Raw genomic sequence first — 17,078 nt, forward strand, 5'->3', positions numbered from 1 at the left:
ATCCATCAGGGATCGGACAAAACACAGGCTTATCAAGTTAGCGGCTGCTCCAGAATCAATAAACGCTTGCCCTGATCGGGAAAAATCCCGGAATCTAACCTGACACGGTACCAAAAGTTTAGGAAGTACCTGAAGTCCTAGGCGATGCTCCCTACAATTGCCTAGGACTCTGAGTTTTCCGATGGTTCCGGCTGCGAGCGTTGATACCTCAGGGGGCAGGTTATCACCCGATGTCCAGCTTTCCCGCAGTAGAGGCAGAGACGATGCAACAATCGGATCCGGCATCGCTCTTTGGAGTCCAGCGGATCCACCTCCATCGGCTCGGGAACAGAGACTGGTAAGGAAGAAGAGGGACCAGGGCAAACGACCTCCCTGACTCTACGGGCCTGCCTGTCTTGCTTCCTAGACCTGAGCCTCCTATCTGCCTTCACCGCTAGCTCCATTGCCTCCCTTAAAGACCCAGGAACGGGGTGGGAAATCAACAGGTCTTTTACTGCGTCCGAGAGGCCCTGCAGAGAAACGTCTTTCAGAGCGCTATCGTTCCATGCCGTATCCCCCGCATAGCGTCTGAAGATGGAGCAATAAGCCTCCACACAAAATGACCCCTGATGCAGCGCCAACAGCCGCGAAACCGCCAACCCCGCTCGGTCCGCTTCATCAAAGATACCCCCGAGTTCCTGGAAAAAGGAGTCCACGGACTGCAGGCAGGAGGAACCCTCGGCGATGGAAAAAGCCCCGCAGCAGGGACATTATAAGCCCGACCCTCTGGGCCTCCGACCCGGAAGAACGGGGGCGCATCCGAAAAAACAAGCGACACGCCTGTTGGAAAACAAAACATTTGTTCCTCTCCCCAGAAAACACCTCGGGAAGAGGGCACTTAGGTTCTGGGCTGGTTAAGGCGTCCGGACCCTGCGACAACACCCGCTGCTCCTGGGCTGCCATATGGGCGGATAAATCCTGGACCACCGGCACCAGGGCTTGCAGCTGGTTCGCAGGGGTGCTGATCGCCTCCATAGAAAACAGTTTAAGGGCCAGTAATTATGTTACGGCACTCTGTCCCCCGAGTGCCAGGTGGGGTGCCCTGAACTTCCCGCACCCCACTGTCCCTGCCTACTTGCCTCGGTCCTGGCTAACCCCAGGCGGACAACTGGACGGCGGTCCCTACCCTGGCTAGGGACCTGGCGACTGCACAAGATGGATCTAACTAGTAGGGGACAGAGTGCCGACAGAAAGGCAGATGGAAATGACCGACAGAAAAGGCAGAGCAAAAGCAAAGCTGGAGAGAAAAGGAGCTGACAAACAAACTAGAGGCTGAACTGAGACAGACAGGACCTACTAGACGCTGACAGAACCAATAACTGGCAGTGAGCTCAGGTCACTGCCAGCCTTATAACTGCAAGACTCAGCCCAGGGGCAGAGAGTGGGAGGAGCCGACTCTCCCACAGCTGCATAAGAAAGATGGAGGAATGCGGGCGACACCCTACGGGCGGACGCGCCCACGCCGCCGCACACGGGCTGCCCCACGCTGCCGGGAGAGCCCCGACTCCAGAGCTCCAGGACGCTGGAGCCGACACCAGAGCGGCGCGCGCCGACCACGGGACCCTGCGCCGCCCTGCATGGTAACAAACACCAGACAAGATGAGCAGAGAAGTAAATACTTAATTAGTCCACTGCTAAGGAATATGACAGTTATATGGTCTCTAAATTGATGTTAGGGGGTCACCAGGCCTGTGTGTTAGCTCTACTTCAGATTTTGCATATTCTCCCCTGATACAAGAACCCCACTCCGAGGTCATTTTATTCTTGAGGGTATTAAAAATAGCCATAAATTAATACTCCCAAATTCTTCTGTGACGCTGAGACTTGAAGTTGCCCTTAAATATGATAACTCTCATCTCATCTGTGCTATGTTGTGTCCGTGACTAGAAAAATGTTTAGGCGCAGGTAATTCCGTCTTTCCCTCTTTAATTGAGTGGTGATGAGATCTCATCCTGGCTCTCAGTTTTTGTCCTGTTTCCCCGATATAAAGCCCCCCAACAGGACATTTACTGCACAGGATCAGGTACACAACATTGGACGTGGAACATGTGAATATCCCCGGGATCTTATAGTCCTGCTGTGTGTTGGGGATCCGTATCCTGTCCACAGTCAGTATATGTGAGCAGGTCTTACAGCTCCTTACATTACAGGGATAGGTTCCTTTTTGTGTGTCAGAGGGCAATGCACTCCTGACTATAAACAAACACAATTAGGATATTGTTACACATAATTAACATTTAACAGGTACAAAAGACAATTCAGGTTGTAAATGAATGCGAGGAGGAGGATCCTGTGTCTTCCATACAGGGAATAGTAATACTAGATCTAATACCAAAAAGATAAAAGGCCAAAAAGAGTAGAATCTGAATCTAAAAAGTTCTAAAAATGTATACAGGTGTATACAGGTGATTTCATGCTCCTAGAAGCGGAAGGTCAGGTCGGTGTCAGACATCCCCTTCTTGTAATATTCATCAAATATTTCATTTTGAGCCACTGTGAAATGACTCTTCCAGTCACCGCAGGTTCCTGGAATGAAGGAAGTACAAGATTTAGTGACTAGGATGGCAGACATAGATGTTACTGTAATAGACATGAGTGGAGGTAAGCATTCATACCTTTCCTTATGAAGGGTGAGATGGTTTGGTCCATGACGGAGCTCGGGATGGTGCTGTAGTTGGCCATGGGGTTGTACGCTGGTGGATCTTCTCCAAAACATCATCGGGTAGATCCTTTCCTATGTACTTCATCACTTTTCTGATTTCTCGCTTTGGGTCCTAAGTAGAAGTTTAGAAGTTCTGATCAGCTCTCACAAGACGGCCACATTTGTATAAAGAAGCCTATTCTGATATAATCTCCTCACCTCTAACATGTCCTCATAGAAGAGGTAGAGAATGTCTCTCTGATGTCTTATTTTCCAAAAGTCCTTAACGTGATAGCCCCATGGTCCATAAGAAACTACGGGAGGCAAGCAAGACAAATTACAGGGCATCCCGCAGCCACACATTAGACTCAGATCACATTTTGTGAACACATACAACATACAACGTATGCACCTGGAATTCTCTTGGCATATACACCAAACATAGCATCTGGCCCCCATTCACCCAATGGAGGCCAATAGAGGGTATCTTGCCCAACACCCCCATACACATACATACTGAGAGCGGGTGGGCATGTGTTTTGAATGTACAGCAGCGAAAAAGCTGCTGCCAGACCCCTCTGTGCCCTCCAGACCCCTCTTTCCTCCTCCAGACCCCTTTTTCCTCCTCCAGACCACTCATTACGCCTACAAACCACTCTGTGCCCTCCAGACCCCTGTTTTTCTCCAAACTCCTCTGTCCTCCTCCATACCTCTCTGTGCCATCCAGACCCCTCTGTCCTCCTCCATACCTCTCTGTGCCATCCAGACCCCTCTGTGCCCTCCAGACCCCTCTGTCCTCCTCCATACCCCTCTGTCCTCCTGCAGAGCCCTCTGTGCCCTCCAGACCCCTTTGTCCTCCTCCATACCCCTCTGTCCTCCTGCAGATTCCTCTGTGCCCTCCAGACCCCTCTGTCCTCCTTCATACTCCTCTGTCCTCCTGCAGACCCCTCTGTCCTCTTGCAGACCCCTCTGTCCTCCTCCAGACCCCTCTGTCCTCCTCCATATTCCTCTATCCTCCTCCAGACCCCTCTGTCCTCCTCCATATTCCTCTATCCTCCATACTCCTCTGTTCTCCTCCAGACCCCTCTGTCCTCCTCCAGACCCCTCTGTCCTCCTGCAGACCCCTCTTTGCCCTCCAGAGACCTCTGTCCTCTTGTAGACCTCTCTGTCTTCCTCCAGACCCCTCTGTTCTCTTGCAGACCCCTTTCTCCTCTTGCAGACCACTCTGTCCTCCTCCAGACTCCTCTGTCCTCCTCCAGACTCCTCTGTCCTCCTCCATACCCCTCTGTCCTCCTCCATACCCCTCTGTCCTCCTCCATACCCCTCTGTCCTCCTCCATACCCCTCTGTCCTCCTCCAGACCCCTCTGTTCTCTTGCAGACCCCTCTGTCCTCTTGCAGACCCCTCTGTCCTCCCCCAGACCCCTCTGTCCTCCCCCAGACCCCTCTGTCCTCCCCCAGACCCCTCTGTCTTCCTCCACACCCCTATGTCCTCCTCTAGACTCCTTGGTGCTGTAACTAGTCACAGGTGAGGGTATGACACGGGTTCAGGATGGCATAATAAACATAGTTATACCTCATAGGAGGGCTCCTGTACTTTTGACTTTGCGATATAACGTTACTGTAAACTCTCGCTTAAAGCAACAGTACTTTACATAAAGCGACTCAAAATACATGTTTTTCGTCCTTTGCTGGCATATACAGCGCAGTAGTTCCTCATTAGCTCCTCCTGGCAGCAGAAAGGCACATGACTTTAAACATATTTTATCAGAATAGCTTTACATCGTATTCCTTGCAGTGTAATTGCTAAATACATCCTTATGCTGGCTATAAACCCTAACTTCCAATGCCCCTTACAGAAGGCGTAAAACATGTCATACACGATACTAAAGTCTAGAGGTCGTCACATCATCAACTAGCGGTTTCACTTTCCGGCTTCATTACTCAATCCCATATACACTCTATGCCATGTGCCTAACTGCACCATTACACCTCATCATTATTACAGTCTATTACATCCCATCAGGCACATTACACCATCGCCATTAACCCTTTATGCATAACATTATAAACATCCCTCATCCACTCACGACTCGATTATTGCAACTCATTGCTGATCGGCCTCCCCTGCACCAGACTCTACCCTCTCCAATCCATCCTGAATGCCGCAGCCAGGCTCATATTCCTGTCCAGCCGCTACTCGGACGCCTCTGCCCTGTGCCGGTCACTGCAATGGCTGCCCGTTAAATACAGAATTCAATTTAAACTTACTACCCTAATCCACAAAGCCCTCCACAGTGCAGCGCCCCCTATATTGCCTCCCTCATCTCAATCCATCACCCAGCCCGGGCTCTCCGCTCGGCAAACGAAACTAGACTGCACACCCCTCTAATTCGAACTTCTCACTCCCGCCTCCAAGATTTCTCCAGAGCAGCACCAGCCCTCTGGAACGCATTACCAAAGGATACCCGGGCAATCCAGGACTCGAAAAACTTCAGGCGTGCTCTAAAAACGCACCTTTTTCCTCTGTACTCCGCCTGATAACATGCTCCCTGACCTATTGACTGCAATCCCTGCTAGCTGTCATAAACTGCCCCTGCAGTCATACCGATTCTGCCGTCACACGGCCAAACATCTGACCATTGTTTGTGTATAGAATCCCTCACTCTCCACCCCGCCATACCGTGCACATCTCCAGCCCTTTACCTTTTGTATCCCCCCTGTTCTGTCCTCCCTATGAGTGGAGCATAAGTAGACAGGCAGATAACCTTCCCTGCAACACAATGACGATGGAGCAATGTCCGCTTTCAACTTTATTGCAAGGTAGAGGTAAAACTGTAGAACAAAGAAAATGATGCACTTAGCAATGTACACTAACATAGCAGTACATAGAATACATTACATACATGTGAGAAGACAGGAAGCATGTAATACAGCCATGAGGGATGATAAGTGTGCATGCGCATACACTAGGACACATGCTATGCTATCTGAATAACACACATAGGACTAGAAACTATAGAAGTGGTATAATCATGGAACTGGAAACATATATACACAGGATGCTAAGAGTAGGACATCAGGTAGAAGTTATCACATACCGACGATGCCACTGTGAGCCTGGATAATAAAGGTTTGCAGAGGGTCTCTAGAGCAGTCCAGACATGGAGGGAATGTGCCAGAAAATGGCTACTGTGGGCTGAGCTGATGATGTCACTGAGGTCATGGGTAAAGGGTACAGCATCCCTCAGAGGACAAAATACACTGAGGCTCAGTATATGAATGCACACTAGATGGAGCCCTAACAGAAAGTCCATCTAATAATGCCAGAAATAAAGCAATATCATATACCTTATACAGTACAGACAATTTTACTGAACAGAGACTGCCAAAGGCATGACACTCCCCGTCTGGTAACCCAAGGTTACCACATTAAGACCTCTTCGTTGTGAGTAATAAAATTAGTTCTGTAACAGGTCTGAAGAAGAGTTTAGGCTCATTTTGTTTGCACAATTTGACTTCCACCTTTCTGACTTTCCCGTCTTCACTAGGAAAAACCTTGGTTATGAGTCCCATAGGCCATTCGTTTCTTTTTGACTGAGAGTCCTTGACAAGAACAACATTGCCAACTTCCATGTTGGGTTTACTGGAATGCCACTTATTCCTAGTCTGTAAAGTTGAGATGTATTGTTTCCTCCACTTTTCCCAAAACACATTTGCCAAGCTTTGTACCCGTCTCCATTGACACTTGTACAAGTCTTTAGAATCAAACTCACCAGCAGGAGCTGTAATTGCATCGAACTTTTGCGTGAGTAGAGTAGAAGGAGTTAGCAAAGGAGGGTCATCTGGATCTCTGGATATTGGCATTAATGGTCTCGCATTTATGATAGCTACTACTTCAGCCATAAGAGTTGTGAGGGTCTCATGGGTGAGTCTTGAAGTGCCCTCGTGGAGGAATATCGAATCAAGGATCCTACGTGCTATGCCGATCATACGCTCCCATGAGCCGCCCATGTGAGAAGAATGTGGAGGGTTAAATGACCATGTGCAACCTTGGTTCGCAAGATATCTTCTTACATGGTCGCTGTCAATGTTTGAGGGAATATTCAACTCTTTACACGCTCCAATGAAATTGGTACCTCTATCAGAACGGATTTGCTTGACTGGACCTCTTATAGAAATGAAGCGTCTTAATGCATTTATGAAGCTGGATGTGTCCAAAGACTCAATAACTTCTATGTGCACTGCCCTGATGCTCATACAAGTGAATAGGACAGCCCAGCGTTTGCTGTTTGCTTCGCCTCCTCTAGTGCGCCGCGTGGTGACGGACCATGGGCCAAACACGTCGAGCCCAACATTTGTGAACGGTGGTTCAGTGCTGAGTCGGTCAGCAGGGAGGCTAGCCATTTTCTGCGACTGAAACGTACCACGGAGTTTCCGGCATGTAACACATCTGAAAATGACATTACTCACAAGTCTTTTGGCTCCAACTATCCAAAATCCAGCTGTACATAGAGCTCCCTCAGTGAACAAACGTCCGTGGTGTTTAGTCTGTTCATGGTAATGCCGCACAAGTAGAGACGCAACATGATCGTTAGGGAGTATTACAGGATGGCACTCGTTACTATCAAGCTGTGCATTTGAGACACGTCCTCCAACTCTCAACAGTCCATTAGCATCTATATATGGGTCAAGTTTCCTGAGGGAACTATCTTTAGGCACATTCTTTTGATTTTGGAGTGATTCTAGTTCTCTTGCGTAAATCTCTTGTTGCACACAATGGATGACAACGTCCTTGGCCTGTGTAAGTTCATCCACTGTATAGCCCTTTGGACAGCGGTGCCAACCTCTGCAATGACTTGATCTTGCTGGCGTGGCTCTGAAGGTTCTGGCGATATGAATTAAGCAACTTACAGCGCGGTTTAGTGACTTCCAAGTTGAGAACCTGTTAAAACGTTTAGATCCCAGCTGTTTGCTAGAAAGTGTCGTAATGAGCGTGGAAACTTGAGGGCGAACCTCTGCATCGGAATCTGGGTCTAGCAGTTCATAGGTGCTTTTCTTGTGAGTATCCAGTACTGGTTTATAAAGGAAAGTTGGCCCTGTGAGCCATGTGGTATCTTTAAGGAGTGGTGCTGGTACAGCTCTTGTAGCATGATCTGCTGGGTTGTGATCAGTCGGTACATAGCGCCACTGAGTAGGTTTTGATGACTTTCTAATCCTATGGACTCTGTTATGCACATACACATAGAATCTCCTAGACTCATTGTAAATGTAGCCCAGCACTACTTTGCTATCTGTATGAAATTCTGTGTCATCAAGTGTCATATCTATTTCTGTCACAATGAGTTCAGCTAGTTCTACTGCCAGAACGGCAGCACAAAGCTCCAGCCTCGGTATGGTAGGCTCAGGAGATGGTGCCAGTTTTGCCTTTCCAATCACAAACCCAATATGTGTCTGGCCCTTAATGTCAATCGTTTTGAGGTAGGCAACTGCAGCAATTGCTTTCACTGAGGCATCACAAAATACACACAGCTCTTTAGACTTGACCTCTGCAATAGGCACGTGTGCATACGGCCTAGGAACGTGTAGGTCGGATAATGCTACCAGGGAGTCTCTCCACTTTACCCACAATGTCTCCTTCTCTGGGGAAAGTGGGGAGTCCCAATCGCATGTATCTGCAGTCAAGTCTCTGAGCAGCATCTTACCTTGAATGGTCACGGGAGCTGCAAACCCAAGCGGGTCGTAGATGCTGTTGATCGTAGATAGGACACCGCGTCGTGTGAATGGTTTTGGCTTTTGATCCACCTGAAAGGTAAAGGTGTCGTTGTTGAGGTCCCAGTTGAGCCCTAGGCTGCGCTGCAAGGGTATTGTGGCCGTTGCCAAGTCTAGATCCTTCAGGTCATTGGCGTGATCTTGAGTGGGAAAGGCTTTCATGACAGCCTTGCTGTTTGAAGCTATCTTATGGAGTTTGAGGTTCGAACAAGCAAGCATACTTTGGGTTCTTTTGAGTAGGTCGATTGCTGCATCTGGTGATGGAAGTGATTTCAGGCCATCGTCCACATAAAAGTCTCTTTCTACAAACTGCCTGACATCTTGTCCATATTCTTCTTCACCTTCTCGGGCAGACCTTTTGAGTCCATAGATGGCGACTGCAGGAGATGGGCTGTTGCCAAAAACATGTACTTTCATTCGGTATTCCATTATGTCTTTGGTTTGGTCGTTGTCTTTAAACCAGAAGAATCTCAAGAAGTTCCTATGTTCTTCTTTCACTAGAAAACAATGAAACATCTGCTGTATGTCGGCAACAATGGAAATTAATCCTTTACGGAACCTAATGAGCACTCCTAATAGTGTGTTATTGAGGTCTGGTCCGGTCATGAGAGCATCATTGAGGGAGACTCCTTCATACTGTGAACTGGAGTCAAATACTACCCGGATCTGTCCTGGCTTCTTAGGGTGGTAGACACCAAAGATTGGCAGGTACCAGTGTTCCTCCTTTTCTCTTAGAGGTGGAGCAACTTCCGCATGACCGTTTCCAAATATCTTCCCCATGAATGTGAAGAAATGTTCACTCATATCTGGCCTTCTTAGAAGGTTGCGTCTGAGTGAGAAAAAGCGCTTCAGTGCTTGATCTCTGTTGTCGGGGAGATGGCGTCTCTGAGTTTTGAAAGGAAGTGGTGCCACCCAATTGTTTGCTTCATCTTTGAAAAAGCCTTGTTCCATTATGTCCAAGAAGGCTTTGTCTTCAATAGAGGGGGCGATTTTGTGGTCGTCCTTTGTCCTCTGGAACACTGTGCACCCTAAGTGGTCTCTGTCTTCGTCACAGAAATGGGTCCCGATTTCCGTAGAGTCAGAGTATGAAATACTGCTAGGTGTGTCTCTTATAAGGAACCTGTTAGGACAAGGCTGGAAGAAGGATGGACGTCCATTTTCCAGTGTATTAGTGCAATAGGAATTTACCGTGGATGGTTTGTGGACATTTCCTAGGCAGACGTCACCTACAATGACCCATCCTAGGTCTAGTTTCTGTGCAAATGGAGAATTGTGAGGGCCATTTACCTGTTTTCTGACCTTGTGGACTCTTATGATGTCCCTTCCAAGCAGAAGCACTATTTGAGCCTTAGGATCTAAGGCAGGGATGAGATGGGCCATGGTCTTCAAGTGCTTATGTGGTAATGCTGCTTCAGGCGTTGGAATCTCCTCTCTGTTGTTTGGAATTTGATTACATTCTATCAGTTTAGGTAGAGGCAGGGATGTTTCACCATCCATGGATTCTATTTGAAAACCAGTAGCTCTTCTTCCGGCTTCTTCAGTCACACCTGTGCAAGTCTTAAGTGAATATGGAGAGCTATGTCCTTCAATGTCGAAGATGTCGAAGAAAGTAGAGCTGGCAAGGGACCTGTTGCTTTGATCGTCAAGAATGGTATACAACCTTACAGCCATTTCTTTGTGTCCAATTGGATAAACTTTAACAAGACAAATCTTAGAGCAGGATTTACCTCTGAGGCCCTCTCCACAGACTTGGGTACACTGGGGTGACACTTCAGGAAGTACTGTGACTTTCTCCTCCCCGCCATGCTCTGTAGCCTGGTCTGAAGGCGTGAGAGTCCATGGGGCGGGCTCAGGATGTAAGGCCGTGGTATGCTCCTTACTATGACATTCTGAACACTCGATGTTTGCTGTACAGTCCTTCGCCCTATGAGATGTTGAGGCACAACACTTGTAGCAAATCTGGTTTTCCTTGAGAAAGGCTTTCCGGTCCTTAAGAGTTTTTTCCCTGAATCCTCTACATTTCTGCAATGGGTGAGGCTTCTTATGTAGAGGGCAGTCTTTGCAAGGGTCTCTTGTTGAGGGATGCACAGCAGATATGCTGGTTTTGTGTACTGCAACAGGTGTAGCTTTCGGGTTACGAAGTGAAGCAGGTTTGTTAGTTCTGGTGTCAGCGGTTTCAAATGTTGAGAAGTCAAAACTTGGGTCGTTCCTAGTCTTTGATTGTTGGCGTATGAAATCCACAAAAAAGGAGAATGGAGGGAATGAGACGTTGTGCTGTTGTTTGTACTTGGAGCCTTGAGTAATCCACTTTTCTTGTAGACTGTAAGGTAATTTCTGTACAATGGGGTTGACACCACGTGCTGTGTCTAAAAATGCGAGACCTTGCAAGTCTCCCTCACCTTTAGCAACTTCGAGTTCCATCAGCAGGTCACTTAATTCTCTCAGCTTCTGAAATCCTTTATTGGGAATCTTAGGAAAATCCTCAATCCTTTTGAAGAGTGCATTTTCTACCACTTCTGGTGAGCCATAACACTCCTCCAGTCTTTCCCATATCATTTTTAGTCCTCTGCTTGGGTAGTTAATGTTGATGTCTCTAATTCGCTTTGCATGTTCTGCTGACTCGTTGCCTAACCATTTGACTAGGAGGTCAACTTCTTCACTTACAGACAGGTCGAGATCTTTGATCATATTTCTGAATGACGAACGCCATGCTCTATAGCCTTCAGGTCTGTCATTAAACTTTGTGAGTCCTTTAGTTATTAGCTCACGTCGTGCAAAGAATTTGACGAGGTCTGTCATACCTTGATCTCTGCGTGGTAGATCTGAAGGTAAGTTGCTTTGTGGAGGTCCTATTGAGTTACAGCGATTCTTTGACATGCTGCTATGATAATAGTCACAGTCTAAAGGTTCATTCTTATTGGTGGCGACCGTGGTACTCCAAACATTTGTTGGTTCAAGCTTAGGTTGTACTGAGGGCCGACTGAATATCAAACTGCTATCTAATTTGATGTTGGGCATTTGGTGTGCTGAGGTCACTTGCTGTGTTACCGGTTGCTGGCGGAGCTCTTTTTGGAGGTTTGACTCCTCTCCCGGATCTGAGCACGAGTCGTCACCCGAGTTGGCATGTAGCTGAACATAGTCTGAAGTACGCTGGAGATTGTCTTGGTGACCAGAACTGCGCCTAGACATGTTGCTGAATCTTTCACTTGCGTAGATCGCTGCTTCTTCCAAAGCCTCTGCTTCAGCCACAGCAGCTGCAGCTTCTTTCTCTACTGATAGTTTTTCCAGTGCTGCTTCCATGCGTGCTTTCTCTACTTTTAATTGCCTTTCTTGCTCAGCATAATGCACTCGCATTTTGGCGGCTTCCGCTTTTGCACGAGCAATGGCTACTGTAGAGCTACTCACTGACCCTTTTGAGCTTCTGGAGCTAGCTGAGATGTGAGACCTTGTCTCATACAGTCCAGTCTCTAACGTTGACATGGTGACGCTCCGGACGAGCTTACGTGCTTACCGCTGTAGTGGGCGTCCTGTAGCAGTATCTCTGCGTATAGCACAAAACGTGGTTTAGTATCCTGCTGTCTAGACTGCTGGTGCCCTGTGTCCAGCCTGTGAGAAGTCCCTGTTTCTCTATCCAGTCTGTGAGGGGCCGTCGTTTTACTGTTCTGTCCTCCCTATGAGTGGAGCATAAGTAGACAGGCAGATAACCTTCCCTGCAACACAATGACGATGGAGCAATGTCCGCTTTCAACTTTATTGCAAGGTAGAGGTAAAACTGTAGAACAAAGAAAATGATGCACTTAGCAATGTACACTAACATAGCAGTACATAGAATACATTACATACATGTGAGAAGACAGGAAGCATGTAATACAGCCATGAGGGATGATAAGTGTGCATGCGCATACACTAGGACACATGCTATGCTATCTGAATAACACACATAGGACTAGAAACTATAGAAGTGGTATAATCATGGAACTGGAAACATATATACACAGGATGCTAAGAGTAGGACATCAGGTAGAAGTTATCACATACCGACGATGCCACTGTGAGCCTGGATAATAAAGGTTTGCAGAGGGTCTCTAGAGCAGTCCAGACATGGAGGGAATGTGCCAGAAAATGGCTACTGTGGGCTGAGCTGATGATGTCACTGAGGTCATGGGTAAAGGGTACAGCATCCCTCAGAGGACAAAATACACTGAGGCTCAGTATATGAATGCACACTAGATGGAGCCCTAACAGAAAGTCCATCTAATAATGCCAGAAATAAAGCAATATCATATACCTTATACAGTACAGACAATTTTACTGAACAGAGACTGCCAAAGGCATGACACCCCCATTACTTGTAGTATGTAAGCTCGTTGGAGCAGGACCCTTCCCTATTGTTTCCACCAACTGATTACTATGTAACCGTGGTTCTGTAATTTTTTGTACTTTTGTCTTTCTGTATTCCCCCTGTCTATGTAAGCGCTGCGGAATATGTTGGCGCTATACAAATAAAGATTATTATTATTATATACCATTACACTTTAATAACACATAAGTAAGCCTTGCAGGACCTTGCTCAACTATTAACTATACTGTCATATTAACCCTTTACATTGCCAACAGTCCTGTGAGTCCGTTTACCCCACCACCACAGTGGTGGTGCAATTCTTCTGCACCGCCAATGCAGTGACCAGCCATGTGGGGAGCAAGTCTCCCTCTCCTTCTGTGCACAGTATGGGGTGCTTCACCCCAGGGATACAGCTGGTTCTTCATCTTCGCCCTTATGTCATCAGGGCTTGCTGGTGGTTTATCTCTGGACAGCTTACCCCCCTCCAACTGGCCAACCCCACGATGCTGCTCTACTTTCACACGGTGCGCTGTAAAAAAAAATGCTTGTGTGAGAGAATCCATACAGATGAGTTTTTTATCATCACTTTATGCCGAAGCGAATTACCAGGAGCTCCTGAAATGCCAAATAGTGGCCAGAAGGAGCGATCACCACCTCCCTGACTCCTTAGAAAGGAAAGTATTCCTGAGTATAACAGTGGTATTTGTGGCAAGATCCCGCGCGGAAGATATGCATGTGAGGTTCGTATTAGAGGGGTGTTTAGTCTGAGTGTGTTAGCGGATCGGAGTGAGCCGGCTGGGTGGTGTACAGACAGGAGGGAGGCAATGTATGGTGGCATGGTGCCATGCAGAGCTTTGTGGGTGAGGGTGAGGAGTTTAAATTTAGTTCTGCAATAGATGGGCAGCCAATGCAGCGACTGGCATAGTGCAGAGGTGTCTAAGTAATGGCTGGATAGAAAAAGGAGCCTAGCTGCCGCATTTAGTATGGATTGGAGTGGAGCGAGTCTGGTCCCAGGAAGGCTGATGAATAGCGAGTTGCAGTAGTCTAGTCAGTAGTGGATAAGGGCGACCATGAGTGTCTTTAGCGTGTTCGTGGTGAGGAACAGCCGGATTTTAGCAATATTTCTGAGGTGCATGTGGCATGTTTGGGCCAGAGATTGTATATGGGGGGTAAAGGAGAGGTCAGAGTCCAGTGTGACCCCAAGGCAGCTGGCATGCTATCTGGGGGTTATTATGGTGCCAGACACTGGATTGGACATGTTGAGGGGAGGTCGGTTGGAAGGCGGAAAGACGAGAAGGTCAGTTTTATAGAGGTTAAGATTGAGATAAAGAGAGGACATGGTATTAGAGACAGCGGTCAACATTCAGTGATGTTTTGGAGGAAAGGCTCAGAGATCTCACAGGAAGAGGTGTTTAGTTGGGTGTCGTCAGCGTAGAGATGGTATTGGAGGCCGAATTTAAGGATGGTTTGTCCAATCGGGGCTATATAGATAGAGAAGAGAAGGGGGCCAAGGACTGAGCCCTGATACTGAAGGGGGCTGCTGTTTAGTGCTTATTCCTGCACAGAAGAGTAAATACAGGGTGTCAGGCCACATGGTACGTGTAGTGCACCATTCAGGCCTACAACCTATTGGAGATGCCATACTTGAATCCAGCAGGTTGCCCTGCACCCCACAGGCGAGCCACACTGGCACCCTGGGTGACCCAAGGTTTAAGGCTGCATTGCATGTCATTGATAAATCCTGATAAATCCTAGGTATTAGTTGATATTTTGGCCAAAATACGTGAGCCCACAACCCAGCGTCACGGGTCCTCACATATTGTCTCTACACTAACATAAGTGAAAAAAATCACAGAAAGGGAAATATAGCAACAGACAAAAAAGATGGGTGCTTTCTGTGATTTTTTTTGTATATTGCTTTTCTCACAAGCATCAGAAGCAAACTCATACCTTTCATGCGGCACCAGAACTAACCTCAGTACAGAAATATACAACCCCAGAACCAGAATTAATATATAACTACAGCACCAACCAAGCTCATAACAAATACAGCACCAGAACCAAAAACTATATTTCTTCTCGATATGGCTACTTTCAGACAAACGTATTATTACGGACACATTTTACAGACGATTGTTCTAGCCCAACCGTGGGTCTACTGAGCTAAACTCACAGGATCATAGGGATCTATAAAGTGAGTGGGCTGATCAAAAGCTGGGGGTGTACATAGAAGTCATGGGGCTCCATAGCCAAACTCCCAACATAGCAAAATTACATTTCCTGGGCGTCCGACACAAATATGGTGAGTTCAAAAGTAAAGAGCAACCCCAATCCTATAACAGGGTCCTAAGCTCCTCCCTGTTGTATTTTTTGTGCTGCCATTGTACTGGACAGGTGGCTGCTCCTCTCCATGGGGTTTCTTCTTACAAGTAGGCTGATTAATCTGACATCCTGTATTTTTTCCCAATACCCAGAGTACATCAGTATTTGCTTTGTATGGTACATTGGGCCCTTTTACATGGGCTGACCTGTTGGAAGCAGAAGCTTGACCGTCATCGCTGTGATAATTGTTCCGATGCTTTTTGTTGTTCTGGCACGCCCGTCTTCATTCACAAAAGTTCATCAATGAGCGACTGCCTAAGATGAGACCAGACTCCCCGATTTAGGTGGGACTTCCCACTTTAGGACCCTGTGTCCCGCCTTCCGCCTGGACCCCAGCGGGACAGGCATTTGTCCCACTTTCATGACATTTGTCTGGTTTTCTGGTGACATCTGGTCACCATTAAAGTGATTACCAGGCGAGGTGCTGCAGCTCCCTGCCCAGTAATCACTGTGCAGCGCCACGGACCGGATGCATACACTGACAGCTGTGTGTGTATCTGGGATCGTTCTCACCCCTCCCCTCAGCTCTCCTCTTTGGTGCCACTAGAGAGGAGAAGGAGGGAAGGAGCGCTGTTGCTGGTGCACAGACTTCCGGCTGTCGGTAGCAGTGCTGAGAGGATCATCTGTGATGTGAAGACCAGGAGATGGGTAAGTATATGGGTCACTGTGTAGGTCACTTGGCTCGTATAGGGGACACAAATACTATGGGTCACAATTATTGCGGGGGCAAGTATAGGGGAACACTAATACTATTGGGCTACTGTGGGGGTCACTATTATTGCTCGGGCGAGGATATGGGAGCACTAATAGTATTAGGGCTTCTGTGGGGGTCATTATTATTTCTGGGGCTTCTGTGGGGTCACTATTATTGCTGGAGATACTGTGGGGTCACTATTATTGTTGGGGCTTCTGTGGGGGTCAATATTATTGTTGGAGATACTGTCGAGGTCACTATTATTGCTTGGGATACTTTGGGAGTCACTATTATTGCTGGGGATACTGTGGGGGTCACTATTATTGCTGGTGCGAGTGCATGGGAGCGTTAATACTATTGGGCTACCGTGGGGGCCACTATTACTGCTTGGGTGAGTAAAGGGGAGTGCTAATACTATTGCGGCTACTACAGGTGTCACTACTATTGCTGGGGCTTCTTTGGGGTCACTATCATTACTAGGGATACTGTGGGGGTCACTATTACTGCTGGGGATACTGTGGGGGGTCACTATTGTAGGGGCTTCTGTGGGGGTCACTATCATTGCTGGGGATACTGTGGGGGTCACTATTATTGCTGGGGCTTCTGTGGGGTTGCTATTACTGCTGGGGATACTTTGGGGGTTACTATTATTGCTGTGGCTGGTATAGGGGAGCAGTAATACTAATGGGGCCACTGTGGGGGGGGGTCACTATTATTGCTAGGGCTGGTATAGCGGTCATTATTACTACTGAGGCCACTGTGGGGGTCACATTTACTACTGCCCTTCATAGTATAGATTAAATAATTTATTTAACCTATACTGTGAAGGGCCTTACTACTTGAATAGATTTTTGCCTCTGTGATTAATCACTTTTACTACTGAGGCTGCTCTGCACATGGCAGCGTACCTCAAGCTGACTTAAGCTATGTTTTTTACATGGCGAAAATGCTGCACCATTGGTGCAGATTTTGACTATGAATCAGCTGCAGATATGCAGCGGCGCTCCACCTCACCTCTTCCGAGGGCTTTCCGCTATCAGCGCTCCCCAGATTCCTGGTTCCGCTGTTCAGGTGAGACCACTACAGGTAGCTGGGAACCTGAAGCCAGGGAACGCTGACAGCGGGAAGCCTACAGAGGAGATGAGAGGGAGCGCCGCATAATATGACATCAGCTGTGAGTACACGGCTAATTTCCAGTCAAAATCCGCTG

General features: G+C 47.6%; 1 protein-coding gene and 1 pseudogene across 1 annotated transcript; both read right to left on the bottom strand.

The window, feature by feature from the left end:
* Positions 1-1,772: 1,772 nt before the first annotated feature.
* The window catches only part of LOC136577350 (sulfotransferase 1C2-like), a 63,029-nt pseudogene continuing 47,723 nt past the window's right edge, over positions 1,773-17,078 (bottom strand).
* LOC136577349 (uncharacterized) lies at positions 5,398-12,071 on the bottom strand. The gene is made up of 2 exons (XM_066577241.1): positions 5,780-12,071; positions 5,398-5,513 (listed from the first exon to the last, which is right to left on the bottom strand). Exon 1 carries the CDS (start codon positions 11,928-11,930, stop codon positions 6,111-6,113), a length of 5,820 nt encoding a protein of 1,939 aa, XP_066433338.1. The 5' UTR covers positions 11,931-12,071; the 3' UTR covers positions 5,398-5,513; positions 5,780-6,110.

Source organism: Eleutherodactylus coqui, chromosome 8 (assembly GCF_035609145.1).
Source record: "Eleutherodactylus coqui strain aEleCoq1 chromosome 8, aEleCoq1.hap1, whole genome shotgun sequence".
Classification (NCBI taxonomy): domain Eukaryota; kingdom Metazoa; phylum Chordata; class Amphibia; order Anura; family Eleutherodactylidae; genus Eleutherodactylus; species Eleutherodactylus coqui.